General features: G+C 38.8%; 1 protein-coding gene across 1 annotated transcript; it reads left to right on the top strand.

Annotated features, from left to right (window-relative positions):
• Nucleotides 1-230: 230 nt before the first annotated feature.
• Nucleotides 231-18,117, top strand: ube3d (ubiquitin protein ligase E3D). The gene is made up of 10 exons (XM_077574536.1): nucleotides 231-498; nucleotides 1,903-2,114; nucleotides 2,524-2,611; nucleotides 5,268-5,490; nucleotides 6,505-6,577; nucleotides 6,661-6,739; nucleotides 7,533-7,641; nucleotides 9,224-9,369; nucleotides 11,845-11,983; nucleotides 17,736-18,117. The coding sequence occupies exons 1-10, from the start codon at nucleotides 407-409 to the stop codon at nucleotides 17,754-17,756; spliced, it is 1,182 nt and encodes a 393-aa protein (XP_077430662.1). The 5' UTR covers nucleotides 231-406; the 3' UTR covers nucleotides 17,757-18,117.
• The last annotated feature ends 475 nt before the right edge of the window (nucleotides 18,118-18,592 follow it).

Raw genomic sequence — 18,592 nt, 5'->3', positions numbered from 1 at the left:
AAACTACAAGTACAGTTATCAAAATAAAAACAGTTTAAACTCAACCTCGGTTTGTTAGAATATTACGATTGATTGTACTTTATTTGGAAATGTGCTGTTAGTTAAATTATGTATACCATTTACATTCTATGTATTTTTACCTTTTTTACGATTGGAGAATTACAACGGTATCCTTCAGAAGTAAAACGTGGTTATGTATTACTTTGAAAATCTTAAGCGGATGCTCTTGTTCATGTGGTAAATCCTAACAAAACAGTGCTGCGAGTAGTCACGCTGCAGACTGCACAGAATGCTACCACATCTTATATTTTGCTATCTATTTGTCATTATTTAGTAGTTTGTCGTTTTATTTTAAAAATATTTCTAGCAAGCAGTAGCTAATACTTGCATGTAGGCTGCATTCTCTATGGCCGACTTTGAGATGCCAGCCGAGACACGAGGAGTCGGAGTGTTTTTCGAATTAAGGAAAAGGCTGCAAAGTGGACTTCTAATTATCGGGTGAATACTTTTGTTGATAGCTTGTTGGTTTTGTCTCTGTGATGTTCAACGATACACAGCAATACATTACACACAAAGTACGTTCGGTGAACGTTAACCGGAGCCGTGGAACAATTAGATATCTGCAAGGCCATGCTTGACTATTGTTTGAAAACGTACGATGTTGCCCCGTGTGACACACGAGATTCATATTATCAGCAAACTCTGCGGAAGCTTGATGATGATCCTAATCGTTTGAATCAGGTGCGTTGGAGGAGGGAGGCGTCCAAAACATGCTTGGTGTCCTCGAGGAGTTGGCGACCCCTGGTTTAATTGGACATCGTTCAATGACAATATACGTAAATTATAAAATATATTTATTTGATTACAATTAAATTTCATGTATCATGTGGATTCCAACTGTCATTACCATAGCTTTCCGCATCCCTCGCGCTGCAGTCATAATGTCTCAGATAATTATTTGTTCATCGCTATGAAGTCTTCCTAAAATAGCAGTTGAATTATGTCCTACTCAATGATTCACATATTACACGTGTAACTGTATAATGATTACTAATCATTATACAGTACATTTATAATATGTGTCCTAAGTGTGACTGCCTATTTCAAAATAAATACAAGATTTTTAATTGGAGTGATGAGGTACAGTACACAATTAAAGACACTCAGTAATAGACTGTGTGAGGTACTGAAATATAGGTACATGATAGTCCTTACTTTTGTGTAATCATTCATTCTATCCCCACTACGCGGGGTGCTGGAGCCTATCCCAGCCATCGTTGGACGAGAGGCACAGGGTACACCTTGAACTAGCCAATTGCAGGGCACACATGTCATAATATCTTACAGCTCCAGAATTAAAATTGTTGATGTCATGCAACTATTAGTCTTAGTCATCTTGAGTTATTCTTGTAGTTCCACTTTAAACACTTGTAAAGCATATTTTATTTTATACTGTCACAATCCTTTTAAATCTTTGACTACTGTGCGAATAATCCAGTCTGAGGGATAGTTACTTCTAATAGATTATATTCTACATGATGTTTTCATAAAGAGAAAGGTTTATGCGAGTTTGTATTTGATTATGCCAATTTTAAGCAAAGAGAACAAGTTAAGTAAGTCCCCTCAGAATTTTTTTTTACTACTGCAAGTGTTGTGTTGAAATGGAAGCGGATAAAATGAAAATTCCAGTGTTCCAGTCTGTAGTCATAATGAAACACTTAACTTGTTAACACTTAAGAAATTAACACTGTAACTTGTAGTGTTCACTAAAGTGGTAATGTGGATCTTTAAGAAGAAGGGTGCAGTGAAGCTGATAGTTCCATAATCATAACTAATCTAATGTTGAAGTCTTTTGTGCTTTTACAAATGTAACACGATGCATCTTTCCTATCTGTTGTCTAGGAAAGATGTTGCTGGCAACCCAGCTGACGTGGTTGTGACCGGTGGAGATTCCTCTCTTCACTTACGGACCCGCACAGGCGACGTGACCTTAATTTTGCCACCAGGAGTTTCCTACGTGGATGAATCCTGTATTCTGACACCAGGGGGACAATCCTGTGAGCAAGAGCTCCATTTCAGGCTGCGAATAAATGTTTCACATATCAAAATTGAAGGTACTGTTGGACATTTAGAACACAATCTATAGCAGCATAGATTTGTCTTATAAACTAATTGACTAAGACAATTGAATATTCTGTTCATAAACTCATGTAGAAACTCTTAATGTTTAGCTTATGAGAAAACTGTACCTCAAAGGGACTGATTACATAATCTTGTGAGTTCTGTATCTTGCCAAAATCTCAGATCTGGTCAGGACCTTTTCTGATTTTCTATGGGGTATATACCATGTTTTCACACATCAGCTTTGTTTCCGGTTCCGGTTTGCTCACAGCTTACTTCAATTATTGACCGATCAAAACTAAATAGATTTTGTGCTGCTTTCATCACCTTGTATTTTCACTGTTTTCTGCTCTATTCAGAAGGTTACCATCATTTCACTTGGTTTGATTTGTTTCCCTTTAGAGTCCTCAGACATACTAAGGACACTGCGGGCTCAGGAGACTTATTGCTTTTACTGTCAGAGCTGTACGACCAGGCTGCTCGAGGATAGGTGAGGAAAAACAGACAAGGAGGACTGGGACTGGAAATGTGCTCTTATCTCTACTGCTCCTCGTAATTAAGAAGAGTGAGGCTTTCTTGATGGTGTGACCCTGCGTTGGCTGTGATAGTTGGCTGCAGGTATGATGGGTGGAGCTGGAGCTACAGTTGTCAGTTGATGTAGAGTCACTATGACATTAAGGTCTGCACTCTGCACTACCTATTAAAAACAATTGTGCTTCCCACCCTGAGGTGGTTCAGTGGTATTGGTCTTATTGCCTTCAGCCTGAAGGTTTCTCTGGTCAGCAATGTAATATGCTGAAAATTACAGTGCCTGCATTGTGGAGACCTTTAGCCTCTGGGTATGTTTCTCAGCAGTGACCTATTAAATGTTTGCCAAGCATTTGTTTTCTTCCACTCTCAGCAAGGGCAAGTGGATGTCGAGTTGCTGTACATTGTTGAAAAGTATGCAATTAAAACATCATGTGTCATTGCAATATGCAGTAAACTTAATTAAGGCTCTGCTGTAATAAAGTTACGGCTGAATGTTCCTGTAAAGCCCCATTAATCACTCGATACTTGTTTTACTGACGTAATACGTAGTTAAATTGCTATTCGTCTTCAATGTCTGCCAGATGCAGTCAGATTGGAGAAGAAGGTCAAGGTTTAAGCAAAATGCAAAAAAGTGCCTTTTCCCGAGGTGGCAACTCAGCAGCATAATGAATCTGTCATGTACACATGGGCAAAATTGTTGGTACCCCTTTGTTCATGAAATAAAACCCCACAATGGTCACTGAAATAACTTAAAACTTAAAAAAGTAATTGTAAATAAATAAAAAAAACATTAAAAAAAGAATACCTAAACAAATAGCCAATGAAAATCAAACATTGCTTTTGAACTGTAGTTCTACCGTATCATTTAAAAAAAATCAAACTGATAAAACAGGCCTAAATAAAATTTGATATGACAAACTTTATTAGTCCCACAAGGAGGAAATTGCATCGTTTAAGCAGCAAGTGGAAACATGACATTTTAAACAGCATGCAAGAGAAAACATTTGTACAAAAGCACAAAATAAAAACATAAGCTATTTCCCATGCATAAACTAACCAGCTATTCACTGCACAGTATATTCTGCATGTTGCATGTATAATAGTCTCTGACAACTGCTGCCCTAGTGCAGTGCAAGTGTAAAAGTCTGTTGCTGAAGGAGCTGTTCACTCTTGTTAGTGTCCTGCAGGGGTTAGTAAGGTAGTCCTGCATGGTTGACAGCTTAGCCATTATTCTCCTGTCCTATCCTCAATCATTTGAGTCCAGGCAACAGCTCAGGACAAAGCTGGCTCTCTCTTATTTGACCAACCTCCTTAGGCCACTGCGACCAAAGAGCCATAAAGGTTCTTCATGGGTGTCTGTCCCCTAAACTCTGAAAGCCGTCAGCCACCGGAGCAGAAAGTCTGCTCTGATCTTTTCGGTAGAGTGTTGGTGTTGTCGCTCCAGCCCAGTTTGTTAAGTGGACACTCAGGTAATAAGTTTAAAGATGAGACTCTTTCAATGTGTGTTGCCTGGATGTTCAGCAGTGCAAATGAAGAGTGACGGCACCTGCTAAAATTCACCCCAGTGATGAGCCTGCCATTGGTAGAGTTGTCAGAGAACTTTTGCATGTGACAAGTAGGGGGTGCTGTAGCTGAAGTCCGCTGTTTACAGGGTGAACAGGAAAAGAGCCAGGACAGTTCCTTGTGCAAAGTAGTGGTTCACAACCTTTTTTGTCTTGTGTACCCCCAAACCTTTTGTCATACCATGAGTAAAACCACTCACACATGTTGATAATGCTCTAAAACATACAGTAACATGACTTATTATTAAATGAAAGTCACTTTATTTATTCTCCTTAATTTTAATTAATTTTTTAGGTATTGTCTAGAAATAGAAAAAAATCTTGCCTTCGACGTAAACAAAAAATACACATTCAAAAAATAATGAGATCAAAATGACAAAGGAACAGTCCATTTTATATATCGCTGGTGTTGGGCTGAAACCATCAAAAGTCCATACTTTTGGTCATGTGCGTGTCATTTTACAAATTATTGACCAATCTAAAGTGTTGAAAATGACTTTGTTGTTGATGACTCGTTATTAATGGTTGAACAAACATGCCCTTTTGGGGGTCTCTTGAAAAATGACGATTTTGGAGGTACAAGGTTTTGGCCCTACGCCAGCGATGTATACAGTAACTCTTACCATAAATATGACATCTATCTATGACAACAAAACTGAGCCCCTTTGAATAAGTCCCCTTCAAACGTGCATTTAAACTTTAACTATCAGGCAGAACACACTTAAAAAGAATATATTTAGACACACTCAACCAGTTTAATCTTTGTTGGTGATTTTGATGCGGCTGTGCCACAAGTTTTTGTCTCCGCAGGAAAACAAATTGTAACGAAGATATACCGTTTTTATTGACAGCTTTTTAAAATGACAGAGTATGGAATAATCATCTTGGAAATAAATGATTAAATATTTCCACGATGCGATGTGCTTGCGTCCTTCTAGTACTCATGGTTGGGAAACGCTGTTCTAAAGCATTGCTTACCTTATTTGATAAATATCTCCTTTCTTCAGAAAAGAACTTTGAGATGAATTTAATGTAACAATTCTTTACCTTCAGATCGTTCAAGCGAGTGCTTCCTCTCCCTAATGGCAACTGGAACGCCATTGTGGATGATTGGTGCTGCCATCCAGATCCTTTTGCCAGCAAGAAGATGCTGCCCCGAGCTGAGGATTGCTTACTGGGCGACACCTTTTTTCTCCTCACTAGGGATGGCAGCTGTGAACAGACCCTTCTCCAGGAAGTGAGCTCTGCTGACTCACAGGATAGTCAAGACCCAAAGGTGAGTGACGTGCAGCACAAAAAGATCAGCTGAGTTAGCAAGGATCCAAAGCTGTTAGACCAGCAGAATTTTAGGCTGTGGTGTCAGAATGTACTGTAAATGTGTAAATGCTCAGTTTTTGTAACAAAATGCCATTTATCAGATCGTTAGAGGTAGTAAAGTCATTATTTGAGACCACTTTGTGTGTAGTGTACCAACACAATTGAAAATACCTCTGGACATCTGGGAGTGTAGTAAAAATAAGGAGTTCATTTGGCTGGCATAGCACCATTAACTTAAAGTTCCGTGAATACAATATCCTTTGCATACCTGTTTGATCTAGAAGTAAGAAATATGCAAATAAGATGAATTACAACAACTCAATGTCTTGAGTGCTGAAGACATGAAATTTTTTATCATATTTTGTTGGCTGTCCCACGAGCCGTATCATTGAGTGTGCACACTGCAAAATGTCTTCTCCCACTAAAAAATAGCCCATTATGTTACATATATCTGCAGTGTGTGTGTATAGATTTTGGAGACAAGCCAGAGAAAAAAATACATTGGTACTGCTGACATTGACGTTGGTCATGCACTTATAAGGCAGCCTCATTCTCATCTGAATAGGTTAAAAAAAAAAAAAAGAAAAGTCCACTTCCATCCTGCACTCTAAAAGTGAGTTGAAAGGACAGAAAGAAGAGATAAAACTGCACTGAAAGGTTTAATGGACCTTTTTAAAATCCGTTGTACACTCACCCACACCAGCACATTTCTCCCAGACCAAATTGTATCAGTGAAATTCAACTCCTGCACTCCCTGGACAAAGATTAATATCTCTCTCTCTCTCTCTCGCTCTCTCGCTCTCTCGCTCTCTCGCTCTCTATCTCTCGCTCTCTCTGCGGAAAACAATTGTCTTTCTTTAGCCTCGATCCAGTGGAAATATATTGGTTTGTCTCTTTTAAGGCCATCCATAGAAAAACTATACAGCATATGTAGTGTTAAAATGTTCCTGGTGTGTGCTTCCATCATGAACAGAAAACTTGCCGCAGATTGACACTTGTATCCTGCATGAGCTGTTCCTCAGTTCTGGGAGAGGCACCGACACCGGGTATGCTTCCTCTGAGTAACTGGTCGTTATTATTAAACCACAATCACCAGCTTTTTATGAGATGTCCTTGCTGTGACTTGCAGAGACCCTGAGACTGTACATTACACAGGTGGTGGTGGAGTCCAGTATAGGAGACAGAAAGCCAGAGTCTTCATTCAGCAGGTAGGTCCAAAAGGTGGCCAAAGGGAAAACGCTAAGAAATGCTCAGTAAATACATTGGCTTTTAAATGCAAGGGAAGCAGGAGAAGATCTAAAGTTGCACTCAGCCCTGAGGGAATGTTGGGTTTTGGTTGTCTGGTTTATTTTGTCCATTAAATTCAAGTTTCATTTTATATAGTATAAGAATGATTAAACTGTAAGTGTAACTTAATATAACATGCAACAACATTTTATTTACTATATACTGTATGAACAAACATATACTGATCCTGTATTGGATTGGATTTGGTTATTTTTAGCTTGACTAACAACATATGCATTCATATCAATTAACTTCTTCTGTTTTTCATTTATTTGAGTAACATCAAGTTAAAAAACCCAAACAATTACAACAAAAGTTATACAAAGGTGGTACTCAAAAGGAGTAGGTAGAAGTTCAGAGAACCTATAATGATCCTACTTACCCCTTATTTTCCACTCCCACTTTCTCATATGACAGGACCTAAAACTGAGGACAAAAACAAAACAACTTTCAAAGGCTATGATGTTAAAACAAAAAATATTTATTAAATAAAGTATGTTGAAGGTTTGATCACTATGCTGAAGGTTTGGTCACTGGTGGAGTACCTGTACCATGTGGGAAGGCTAGTCCTAGTAGCGACCCCGGTTCAAACCACCTTCCGAGTGGCTCTTTCTTGCATATCATTCCCTCCGTCTCCCGATTCCTGTCTAGTCGTCAGCTGTCAAAAAGCACACACAAAAAAAAAACTACTTTAACATACTTTATTTTGGACAGATCCTGCTTCGTGGAGAGGACTGTAGCAGCAAGACTTGCAGAGCTTTCCAACTCTATGAGCTCCTTCCACTTTTCTGTCCAAACACACAGTGGAAAGACTTTCTTGCTGGTAAGAAGAGGATAGACGGATACTAAAATATTGCACTCAAGTAAAAGTACAATTATTTTCTATTCTTGTTGAATTACTTTCCTAATCTGAGTTTAAGTAAAGTTAGGATGTATTTTTCCCCTAAGCTTTTTATCTAATTGAAAACCGTTTCCTTGTTAACTGCAGATGGCAGTAGTGTTCATGTAGGGGACAGGGCAAGTCACAGTTCTGCATAGAGCAGTTCTGCTGTCTCCTACAACCAAATTGATACTCCATTTATAATAGCACCAAATGCTGCAGTTTTTTTCTCCCACCTTATTTATTTTTATCTGATTATGGCAGATTGTTATATTCAGTATTTTGCGCTCCACAGTACATTCAGAGGTGTCAAAAGTATTCATGTTCATTACTCAATTAGAAGTATAGCTATTAGTGTTTAAGAAGCCTTGTGTAGAAGTTGAAGTATCCACTTAAGCTTTCACTCACCATTCACATTTAGTAGGCCTACGGCCTACGTTGCAAACACATTAAAGAACCATGTGTGCTACTGAACATTAACATGTGTTTCATTGAGAGGAAGATATGATTACCTAAATTATTGTAATAGTATAAAAAGTGAAACATCAATCAATAACCTTTATTGGAAGATAAGTGTGCATCTAAACTTTACTCTAGGAATCTGTGAAGGCTACAGATGTACTCGGTTGGGACTTTTGGTTTGAGTTCTCTGCCATGAACATCTACTGGTACATGTCTACTCTCTATGTCCTAGAGACGATTTGTTACCTGATTTGTGTCATGTGCAAGTGCGTTGTATTGCACACAAACAAATAGGGTGCTGAAATTTAATGCTTATACTTATGCTACTTTATACTACATTTATCTGGATAGTGTGTGTGTGTGTGTGTTTGAAAATTTATAAGCCATAATGAACACAATCCAAAATAGAAATACAGTAATTATTTTTTTGTTTGTTTTAAAGCGAAGGCAGTAGAAGTACGGATATTTGCTTGAAAATGTAAGGAGTACAAGTAAAAAGTAGACTGAAAAATCAGCACCACAGTAAAGTATAGATACCCAAAATTTCTACCCAAGTAAGGTAACAAAGTATTTGGACTTTATTACTTGGCACCTCTGATTTCTAACAATAATTATCAACTCCAATTTAACATGGTTGGAAATTGATTAATATCAGTATGAAACACTTGATTTCTACATATCACTATAAGTGTTTATGTTTTCAAATGATCACTTTTACAATATACTCTACCTAGGAAAACACAGTGTCCCATCACAGGTGAGCTATTGTAGAACAGGCTACTCATGTGGTTTGTTGGGACTCAGGGGCACTACGTTGGTGACGTGCTCTGTCCTTTACCAATTACAAATAACAAAAGGGCTGATTCAAATGTATAGTAAAGCTAGCTGGAGAATGTGTTTGTTTGGCAATTTATTTTGTATGAAACAATTCAACATTTTGCCATCATTGTTGTTGTTTACTCAAAATGTATTGCAATCTTGCTGTGAGACAAATAGTGTGTAATATGTGGTTTAGTCCTTTGCACATCCTACATGTGAAGTGACCTGTCTGCTCCCCTTGCAGCTCTGGCTGCTGAATAGCGATTCCATCATAGCATCAATCCCAGAGTGGTCTGCTAGCACCCACATTCACAGTCCATCACTAAGGGCTACAAGAGCCCTCAAACTCCTCTACATATCCTGTTGTCATATGGGGATCCAGCAGCAAGAGTAAGTAAATTCAACATGGACATCAAGTTTCCACTCCTTCATGCCTTAATCTTTCATCTTTTCAATGCATCCGCTCAATTGCCACCTGCCATAACTCGAGGCAAAGGATGAAAGACTTCTTTGAAAGATTTTGTTTACATAACGGTACTTAATGCTCAACAAAATATTTGCTACAAAGGCAAGAAGATGCAAGTTGCATCCCATTTGAAAAGATGGACTGATTAAAAACAAGAAAAAGTATACGCTATGCTATTTATAGTGCATTATTATTATATCTATCTATCAATGCTCTACCCTCATGACCATTATCCAGGGACTCTGGGGATCTGGAATTTCAGATGACTTTGGGCATAGGTGGGGTACACCCTGGACAATTCACTATTCAATCACGATTAATATGGACCAGTGGTTCTTAACCTGGGTTCGATCGAACCCCAGAGTTTCGGTGAGTGAGTCTCAGAGCTTCGGCAGGGTCAAGACACACACCCGACTCAAATGTCATTTTGTTCACCGGTAAACTCGAGACCTATGTCTTTAATTTGAATTTATTTTATTTTTTTCAATAAAGAAGGGTTCAGTGAATGCACGTAGGAAACTGGTGAGGTTCAGAACCACTGGTTTTCGATATAGTCTTCAATAAACCTATTACGCATTCCTTCAGAATATGGGAGGAAATCAGTGTAATCAAAGGAAACCCAAGCAAGCACAGGCAGCGCACCCTTGACTGAGACGTGCTCTAGCTACGTATGCCACCACAAATGTACAGTTTTTATCAAAGAAACACCTTCATTAAGCACTAAACTTTTGGAGGAGCAGAGCATTGGCCAGTATGGTATGAGCACTATTTGCCACACACAGAGTGACACATCTTTTCTTTAATGAATGCATAACGGTGATAATACTTTATATTACTTTATGCTGTGGTTCCATGCCCAGGCATAATGTTCCATTATTTTGCAAATGAGATGCCATCAAATGTCTTTAGTTGTCACTTAGACTGCACTTGTTCAGTTTGTTTTGACCACGGTGAATCTGTGTGTATCTTGCTGCGATGCATTAAGAGGGTGTAGGTGGATGCTCTGCATGTGGTTCTTCGTGTTTTGTATAACAGCACCCCACTGGAAGAGTCTTCAACCCTCATTATTTTCAATTGACTCAGCACTGGTCGTTTTCTATCCACTCTGCTCTCCCCTGCAGCTGAGGGCAGTCAAGTCAGAATGGGGAAGTTTCCAATGTTGCTTCCAATGTTTTGACAAACTTGCTGTCAAAAAAGTAATAAAACTCACACGAACCCTGTCTTTGCAGGCAAGCTACTTTATATTGAATGTCACTGGCATCGGGCCGAAACCTTATAAGTCACAATTGGCAAATTTCATGTTTTTTCAAAAATATTATTCAGTTTATCAACCTTAAATCTGACAAGGCATCAGAAAAAATGTATCCGAAAAATGTCGCAGCACGAACACCAAACAAAACCAAAAGTAGGACTACTAAAGTAATGATTTTATCAAACAACTCTTAAATGTCCTTGTGCGATATCTAGTCCTGTTTAATTGAACATAAAAATTATATATTTGCAAGGGCCATGACTTAATTTTTGCAAGAGTGGCAACAGTTGAAAATACAGGTTTAATATACCTTCCAACATCTAATGGAAGAGCTTTTAATTGTTCTGCCTTTCACTATGAGTATCTGGCGTAGATAGATTAGCAAAATTTGTAACTAATAATGATTAATAAACACATTTCAGAAAAATTTGGCTAAATAGTATAATTTCTTTCAGCGCCCCTCTTAATCTCTCATGGTACACTACTGTGCAACAGCACTCTAGTTGTGAATACAAAATGAATGTTCCAGATGGAACGAATGAAGAAAAAGATTTGTTGGTTTGTTATGATTATATTATTGTTAATGTTATGTGTTTCTATAAAGCGTTTTGACAGCTATGGCTGTTTGAAAGCGCTATATGAATGAAGGTGACTTGACTTTCCATAATCATGTTGTTAAATATAACACAAATTACTTGTCCTTTTTCTATCATAATTGGCTTGCATTCGAGTCACAATATGTAAAAATTAAGACATTCTATTAGTAAATACATTGTTGTCCTTGATGTAGTTGTGAGTAAAATTGCATTTAAAGAAGACTTAACCTGCGGGAAACGCACAGATGGCTATCATACACTTTCATACTAGATCAACGGCACACATACTGACACAACATCAATCTTTGCTTGTTCAATCACTCTTTATACACGTTGCACAGGCGTGTAGCGATGCAACACCCAAGCTGGTCATCTATCTGCTTTAATCTCTTCCTTGTAATTCTGCACAGTTTGTAGTTAAAAATGGCTCTATTAAAACAGCAGTGAAAATGCTTCATCAAGATCTTTATTGCAGCTATTTCGGGCTTCCTGCTTGTACTGAACATGGCTCTGGCAGTCACCATAAATCACTTGCACTTCCTACGTTTTAGCGTCGCCACCAGCTGGGAGGTCAATGCCACAGGACACTCTGTGGTGCTCCCTCTGAAGGTGTGTGAGGAGCTGCTACAAGTGATAGAAGACAGCAATGCTAAGCTTCCTGCCTCGATGCGTCACATGAGAGCCTATAAGGTGAGATATGACCTTAAGGGGCAGAAAATTAAAGTTAAGGCTTAAATGCGTTTTGCTTTTTTGCATCACTACAGTACAGTATTTTCATCTATCCTAAAAAAAAGTCTGGATAACATCAGCAGATATAATAGAAAGTATCCTCACCCCTTATTTATTAGCGTCACACAATAACAACTACAGTATTACTTTTTCCCCACTTAAGCTATACTTGAGACATTTTCCCTAGTATTAAATTGAACTTGGAAATGTTTCTATCCAATGATTTAATTAATTTTACAATTCAGTGAGTTGCAAGCCTTTCTTTGAGGTTTGTTTTTAATGGGTCAAAGGCATTATTTTTCTGTTGTTAACCTTATGTCAAACCACCTTTTCTCTGTAATTGTGACAATATCTATCTATACTTAGGCTGGGTTGCCTTGAGAATTGATTTTGATTTGAAAAATAAATGGGTTTAACTTCGCTGACAGCGGTACTCTAGCTCTTTTAAACACAATGAAAGTGATAATTAGCACCATTATTCTCTAGTTCATTCTCCCCCAAAAAATAAAGCAGTCCCATTACTTTTCTATTTGGGGAAAAAAAAATATCTTACAGCTTATTAATTATTATGAGGGAACTGTCCCTCAGAATTAAATAGTCAGGTTTGTTTCTAAAAACAAGCCATATGAGGATAACTGATTTTAATGTTAGGGCAGGTCCTCCTTTTTTCCAACATCACATACTGCGGTAGGTTGTAAGGATGTAACCGCAATAGCGTGACATTGCGATATTAAAATTGCCACAATATCATCGTCGTCATGCTACGATATTATATAGCACCACATCTCCTTTAAAAAAGGTTACTTTTCGCCTGCTTCAGCCAAACACAGCATTGTGAACTACATAGACTATGCTGCTGAGCCATTACCAACATTTGCAAAGTAATTCAAGATGGCGGAGGGTGGCGACCACACTGGCATAGTGGCATGGATATAGCAGAAAACGCCAAGGTTGATATATATAGTATTATGAGCTTTCTGTTTTTTTTATATTGCCAACACTACCACAATATTGTGATAATTATCGCATTGTGATGTTTATATCGCGATAATATTTGTATTGTGACATTTAGATATCGTTACATCTCTAGTAGGTTGTCCTAAATGTTTAGCAGCATTAATGTCTGCGGTTGCGTGATGATGAGGTGGGTGAGACTTTTGTGAAACTGGGAAGGCTACAAACACAAGGCAGACATGTGTCATGGTATCTGTCTGGTTGCTGGAAATGGTTGCAGTGGTAGTAAGGAGTGTGATGAAATGATACACTCAAACACTTCCTGATTGTGGAGGCCTGTTGGGAAGTCGACGGGAGAGGACAGGAAGGTAATTTGATCACACAACCATCTAGAGTTACTAGAATTAGTTTAAGAGTATCTGAGATATTGTTTGAAATGCTGAGGAAAACACAATGATGCCCACAGTGTCACAGAGACCAGAATGCAACCAGATGGCTTTTTGGAAGGCAGTGACATTTTCTATCTAGAGAGTATATGATACAACAAATGCAGACAGGAGACAGTGATCTATAGTTTACTGTTTGCTTTTGGACCAAAAATGGTGATGACTTGATGCAAGCAGTGTTTTTATTTAAGATAAGACTGCTAAAGGATTGTTTCAGGCTGCAAAGAACAGAATGAGGAAGATATGTCAATGTCTTTCTTGAACTTTTTCATGTATTGTTTTACGGGATACCTTTTGTGTAGGATTTTTAAAGAGATTTTCTTGACCTTTGGCTGCCGCCAAGCTCACAGAACACCCGACCCCTTTGGCCCCTCCCACAAATGGAAGGGGGACCCATGTTACCATGGGGGCAGGCCCGGCCGGCGGCCACCAAGAAGACGCTTGCCTTCGAGCCCCACCTCCACCATGGTAAGGTGACGGCTCATGGACGGGGAAGGAAAAAGCCAAAATAGAAAAAATAGATCCAAAAAAAGATCTAGCAAAAACTAGAAAATGATGGGTATGACAACCATTTGTCAGTAAATTGTTCAGTAGGTTACCAAATGCTGAACCACCGGAAAGCAAACAGACCTTTTACAAGCTAGTATAATATCCCATGCTTGGTTTGCCGTGATTGCTGGTTAGAAATCTGCATATAGTGTATTATTATGAGGCTTTGCTCAAAGTCTGTCGGTTGCATGCGGACATGTCTGCTAGGAACAAGTCAGAACGACATGTTTAGGATAATTTTGCCATTAGCTTGTGCTCTGGTTTGCTAATCATAATTTGATATCTAGTTTGTAATTTGAAAGTGAAGTCTGACATCGACATAATTAAATTTTGAACTTGTTGCTTGCTGTTCCAATGAGAATCACCTATTTTGAGACACAGGTCCCTGCCATAACATATACTGTATTACCAACTCAATTGTTACTTTTACTTGAGTAATTTTTTAGACCTGTACTTGTACTTTGAGTAACATTTCCGGAACGTGACTTTTACTTACTCTTACTTCAGTACACCATACTACTTGTAGCAGTATTTCTGCAAACCTGACCAAAATGACCTATGACACCATGTGTGGCAATGACTGTCAGCACTTAGCATCACAATATATTGTGCATACTAAAAATGAGAAGTCATAAACAAACTGTATCTTCCATATGATACACCCACTTGAGTTTCTATGTTGCTTCCAACTTAAAGTTTGACTCACAAATAATGCTTGACCCATTTTATTTTCTCTGAGTGGATGAAAGACCGCACCATAACCAGCCTGGTATGCATTTTCGACTGTATTGTTTCCTGTGCTCTGCACCCTCCTTTCCTGGACCCTACAGTGTAATGGGGTGTAAAGTACTTTGGCTTGCTGTCACTTTGCCCCCGGCTCATTAATCTCCTACTTCTCACACCCACAGGGATGGCAAGTAGGTTAGTCAGAAAGGGTATCAGAAATTCATACCTTTCACAATTAAATCGGAATTACGGTTAGCCCCACACATTTTTGAACAATGACAGCTTTATACTTTTGCCCACATACACCACTATAATCAAGTTGTGATGGAAGATTATCTGTACCTGTACCTCCATTTTCAAGGCATCAATACGCTTTGTGTACTGTGTGTGCTGTGCAGTCAATTTCCTTGTTGCTTCAAGACAAATGAAGCAAATAAATGTGGATATGATATCAGGCATTGAGTTGGCATTAGGCAGATATTTGACTGTCGCGATCAATATGAATTCCTGAGCCACCATTTGGCCAAAAATCAATAGGAGAAATGGAAAAAACCCTCGGCGTAGCCAGGTCAACAGTCCACTACATTAATCCCATCAAATGGCTTGTTGGTATTTTTTTGTTTTTTAAACTTCATGCCTCAGCAGTAATAGTACAGTAACTCCAAATTATACGGACAAGCTGAACAGATAACATTTATCATGGCCAAATGATTAAAAAATAATAATCATAATGGGAAAGCTATATTCATGGTTCATTAAGGAATTGATCAAACAACAGAAACACAAAGCACACTGTAACTGCAGCTATTTTTCTGAATACTTGTGACAGCATGCTTGCTTTTTGCTAGGACCCAAGACTAGACCAGACCGAGAAAAACATTCTGCGGCATTGAAAGAAAAAAAAAATCTGACATTTTCCCCCCTCAAAATGTAAAATATAGATGAACTCACCTAGCCTGGCAGGCGGCCATAGACAGCGATTCGACTCCGTCCAAAAACAGGACGGCCCAATCAAATTTGTCTATTTGCATGACGTCGTCTTCACTCTTCAGTCATCAAGTTTTTCCCCGCAACAACGACATTCAACAACAACGGCGTCGTTCACTACTCTTCAGCTAGTAACCATGTTGGATTTTTACTCACTCACTTACTTACTTAAAAAATAAATAAATAAAATTCTTCAACGAGTCGCTTTTCTTACATCATGTCCGCTCTTCGCTCATTGGTTCAGTCTGTTAGCTCAGGTTTGCCCCGCCTCAGAAATGCGACTAATTGGGCAGTTGACTTACAGGTTAGAACTCACCATCAATACCAAACACATTTCTAAAATGCCCTGTTTAATGTTACAATTACAGTATTTGATTAGGCCCGAATCACTGATAGCGATTTGTGTTGTAAAGGACCACAAATTAAATTTTGCATACACATAATAAATGAACTTACTAATGTTAAGTAAGCTAAGCCAAAGTCACTGTTTGAATTCCTCTTGGATTTTCTCAATTCAGCTCTTGAGGGAGTTAACTTAATATTGAGCAAGCTTTTTCAGACTTTTTAAACTCATGACCAAAATTACAAATGTGGTTGCTTTTTAGGATCCAAACTTACAAAAATCTAATTCCACAACATTGGCATATACATGTAAATTAAGTGGTCATACACACAAATAAAACTTTGGTACTGTGCACTTGTGTTCATGAAAGAAAAACCGACATAAGTCACAAAAAAATAACTTGAATCTGACAAAAATGATGGTACACCTCAAAAAGATTGAAAATAATTTGACCATAAGTACTTTGTTCAGCCAAGGTGTGTGCTTGGACTGTTCGGTACCTGTACGACTGGTGTCTTAGTTTGGTCCGCTTTTGGTCCGGCAGTAAGCCAGATTTGTTTCCAGTGAGGTTTGCACTCCGCCAAGGTTGCCCTTTTGTCACCGATTCTGTTCAGAACCTGTATGAACCGAATTTTTGGGTGCAGACAAAGTGTTGAAGGTCAGATGCATTTTGCAGATGATGTGGTTCTTCATCAAGCCGGGATTTGAACTCTCACGAGTGCCGTTTGCAGCCGAATATGAGGCAGCTTCAAAATATGAATGCCACAAAACCAGTGACTGAGACTCGCCACAGTGCAGGGCCAGGCCAGTCTGGAAACGGTAATGGAAAAACAGCTTCTGTCTCTACCTTGTCTTTGTTCACTTCATATCTGACTGACAGTTTGTCTCTTTGGGAGAAGCAAAGTCGGCCATTCACCTTGTCACTTGTAGTGTCCCTCTCAGATCAGTCGTTGGCCCTACCCTTTTCATCCTGTGCATCAGGTTTCCCCAGCCCTGGTCCTCAAGGGCCGGCGTCCTGCAGATTTTAGGCGTTGCCCCCTTCCAACACACCTGATTCATATAATCTGCTCCTCAGCAAGCTCTGCTGAAGCCTGATAACGATCCTGATCTTTAGAATCCGTCATTGACGGAATGCCCAGATCCGTCAGTACTGACCCGGTTATTGATTATTACATTGATGAGCAAAAACCAACTTCCAGCAATGTTTAGTGCATCAATATTGACGGAATGTCCTCCCCTTTGGTCGTCCACGTTGCATTTGCTGTTTATCATTTGTATGAATTACCTTTGATGCGCCTGAGTGGCGAGCAAGCATTGGACCGGGGATGGAGAAGACAGGGCCTTGAGTGAGGCAAATGTTCTCATCCATCATCCCAGTGCGGAGCCCTCGGTGGACCACGACTTTTGTCTGCAGCAGGCAAACACCCAGGAATAGCAGATGGAGGAAGTGAGGCAGGAATGGATCAGGCTTAGTTGATTCGCTTTCTGTGCTTTGTTTGGCTAAATGTGTGTGTTTGAACTTGTGAAATCCCTGCCACCGGTGGGGATTTTATTTGAAGACCTTAATTGCTGCTAAAGTGTTGCGATGCTGATTAACTGTCCACAACACAACAGTGCATCCGTGCTTTCGGGAATAAAAGTTTTCTAAAATGCTAAAAATACATGTGTGTTTTCAGAACTTTACCAACTCTCTTCCTGTTGTCCTCAGGTGGCGTACCTACGATTGTGAATGTGCAGAAGAGTTGCCTGGATTTTGAGGCCCCATTATCTTCCTCAGTGGTCAACTCACAGCTATTGGAGCAGCTGAGTGTCACTCTCCTCCTCCAAGATGCGATTTCTGTCTACTTTGAAGACAGACACCTTCTTCCCCATCTTAGCCAGTAAAACTACATAAGGCATAAAATTATTATTACTATTGGTAGTATTTGGCGTTAGAATTACAGCATTTTCTTTTTTATCCTGTTTCACCAATCCTGTATGTTTTGTATATTCGTCCTGTTCACAATTGGGTTTTGTCATTTTCTTACATGTTTTCACCAAACCAAATTAAAATGTAGATTTTTTTTTTTCTCTCAAAGCATCCTCTTTTTCTTTCTGTTTATCTGCTTGAAGGAGCTTTATGTTCATCGTCTTACTTGATGAAGCTTATTTTAGTGACACTTCAGAGGCAGTGCACAGCAGCCAGTCCTCTACTTGAGGGTAATTGCATCATGTGGGATAAATCTAGAGTTTTGTGCAGTGGGGGGTTATTTGTTCGGTGTTCATATGTTTTTTAATGTTAACGATAACTTTTGTTTAAAAAAAAAAAGGGAAACGAATCCATGGTTTATTTAACATTGAACAGGTTTTTAAAATATTAATATTTATTCAGGAATGAATGAATGTTGTGTTAAAAGAAATCAGTTTATGTAACAATCTTACTAAAGAAACCAAACAATCCAAGTCAAACATCACATTTAAAACAAGAACTAAATCCAGGAGATTGTTATTTTAAAGGTCTGATTTCAGTCTCAATGTATTTGATTTCATCGAATCTTGTTCATCATGCATATGGCCACATGGGAG

The sequence above is a fragment of the Vanacampus margaritifer genome, chromosome 9, assembly GCF_051991255.1.
Source record: "Vanacampus margaritifer isolate UIUO_Vmar chromosome 9, RoL_Vmar_1.0, whole genome shotgun sequence".
NCBI classification, from domain to species: domain Eukaryota; kingdom Metazoa; phylum Chordata; class Actinopteri; order Syngnathiformes; family Syngnathidae; genus Vanacampus; species Vanacampus margaritifer.
Note: the sequence above shows the minus strand (reverse complement) of the source record. Positions and strands in the feature narration are given on the sequence as shown.

Coding starts and splice junctions, on each gene's coding strand:
- ube3d (XM_077574536.1), top strand. CDS start 407: ATGGCCGACTTTGAGATGCCAGCCGAGACACGAGGAGTCGGAGTGTTT. Junction 499..1,902: donor AGTGGACTTCTAATTATCGG/GTGAATACTTTT, acceptor TCTGTTGTCTAG/GAAAGATGTTGCTGGCAACC. Junction 2,612..5,267: donor ACCAGGCTGCTCGAGGATAG/GTGAGGAAAAAC, acceptor CTTTACCTTCAG/ATCGTTCAAGCGAGTGCTTC.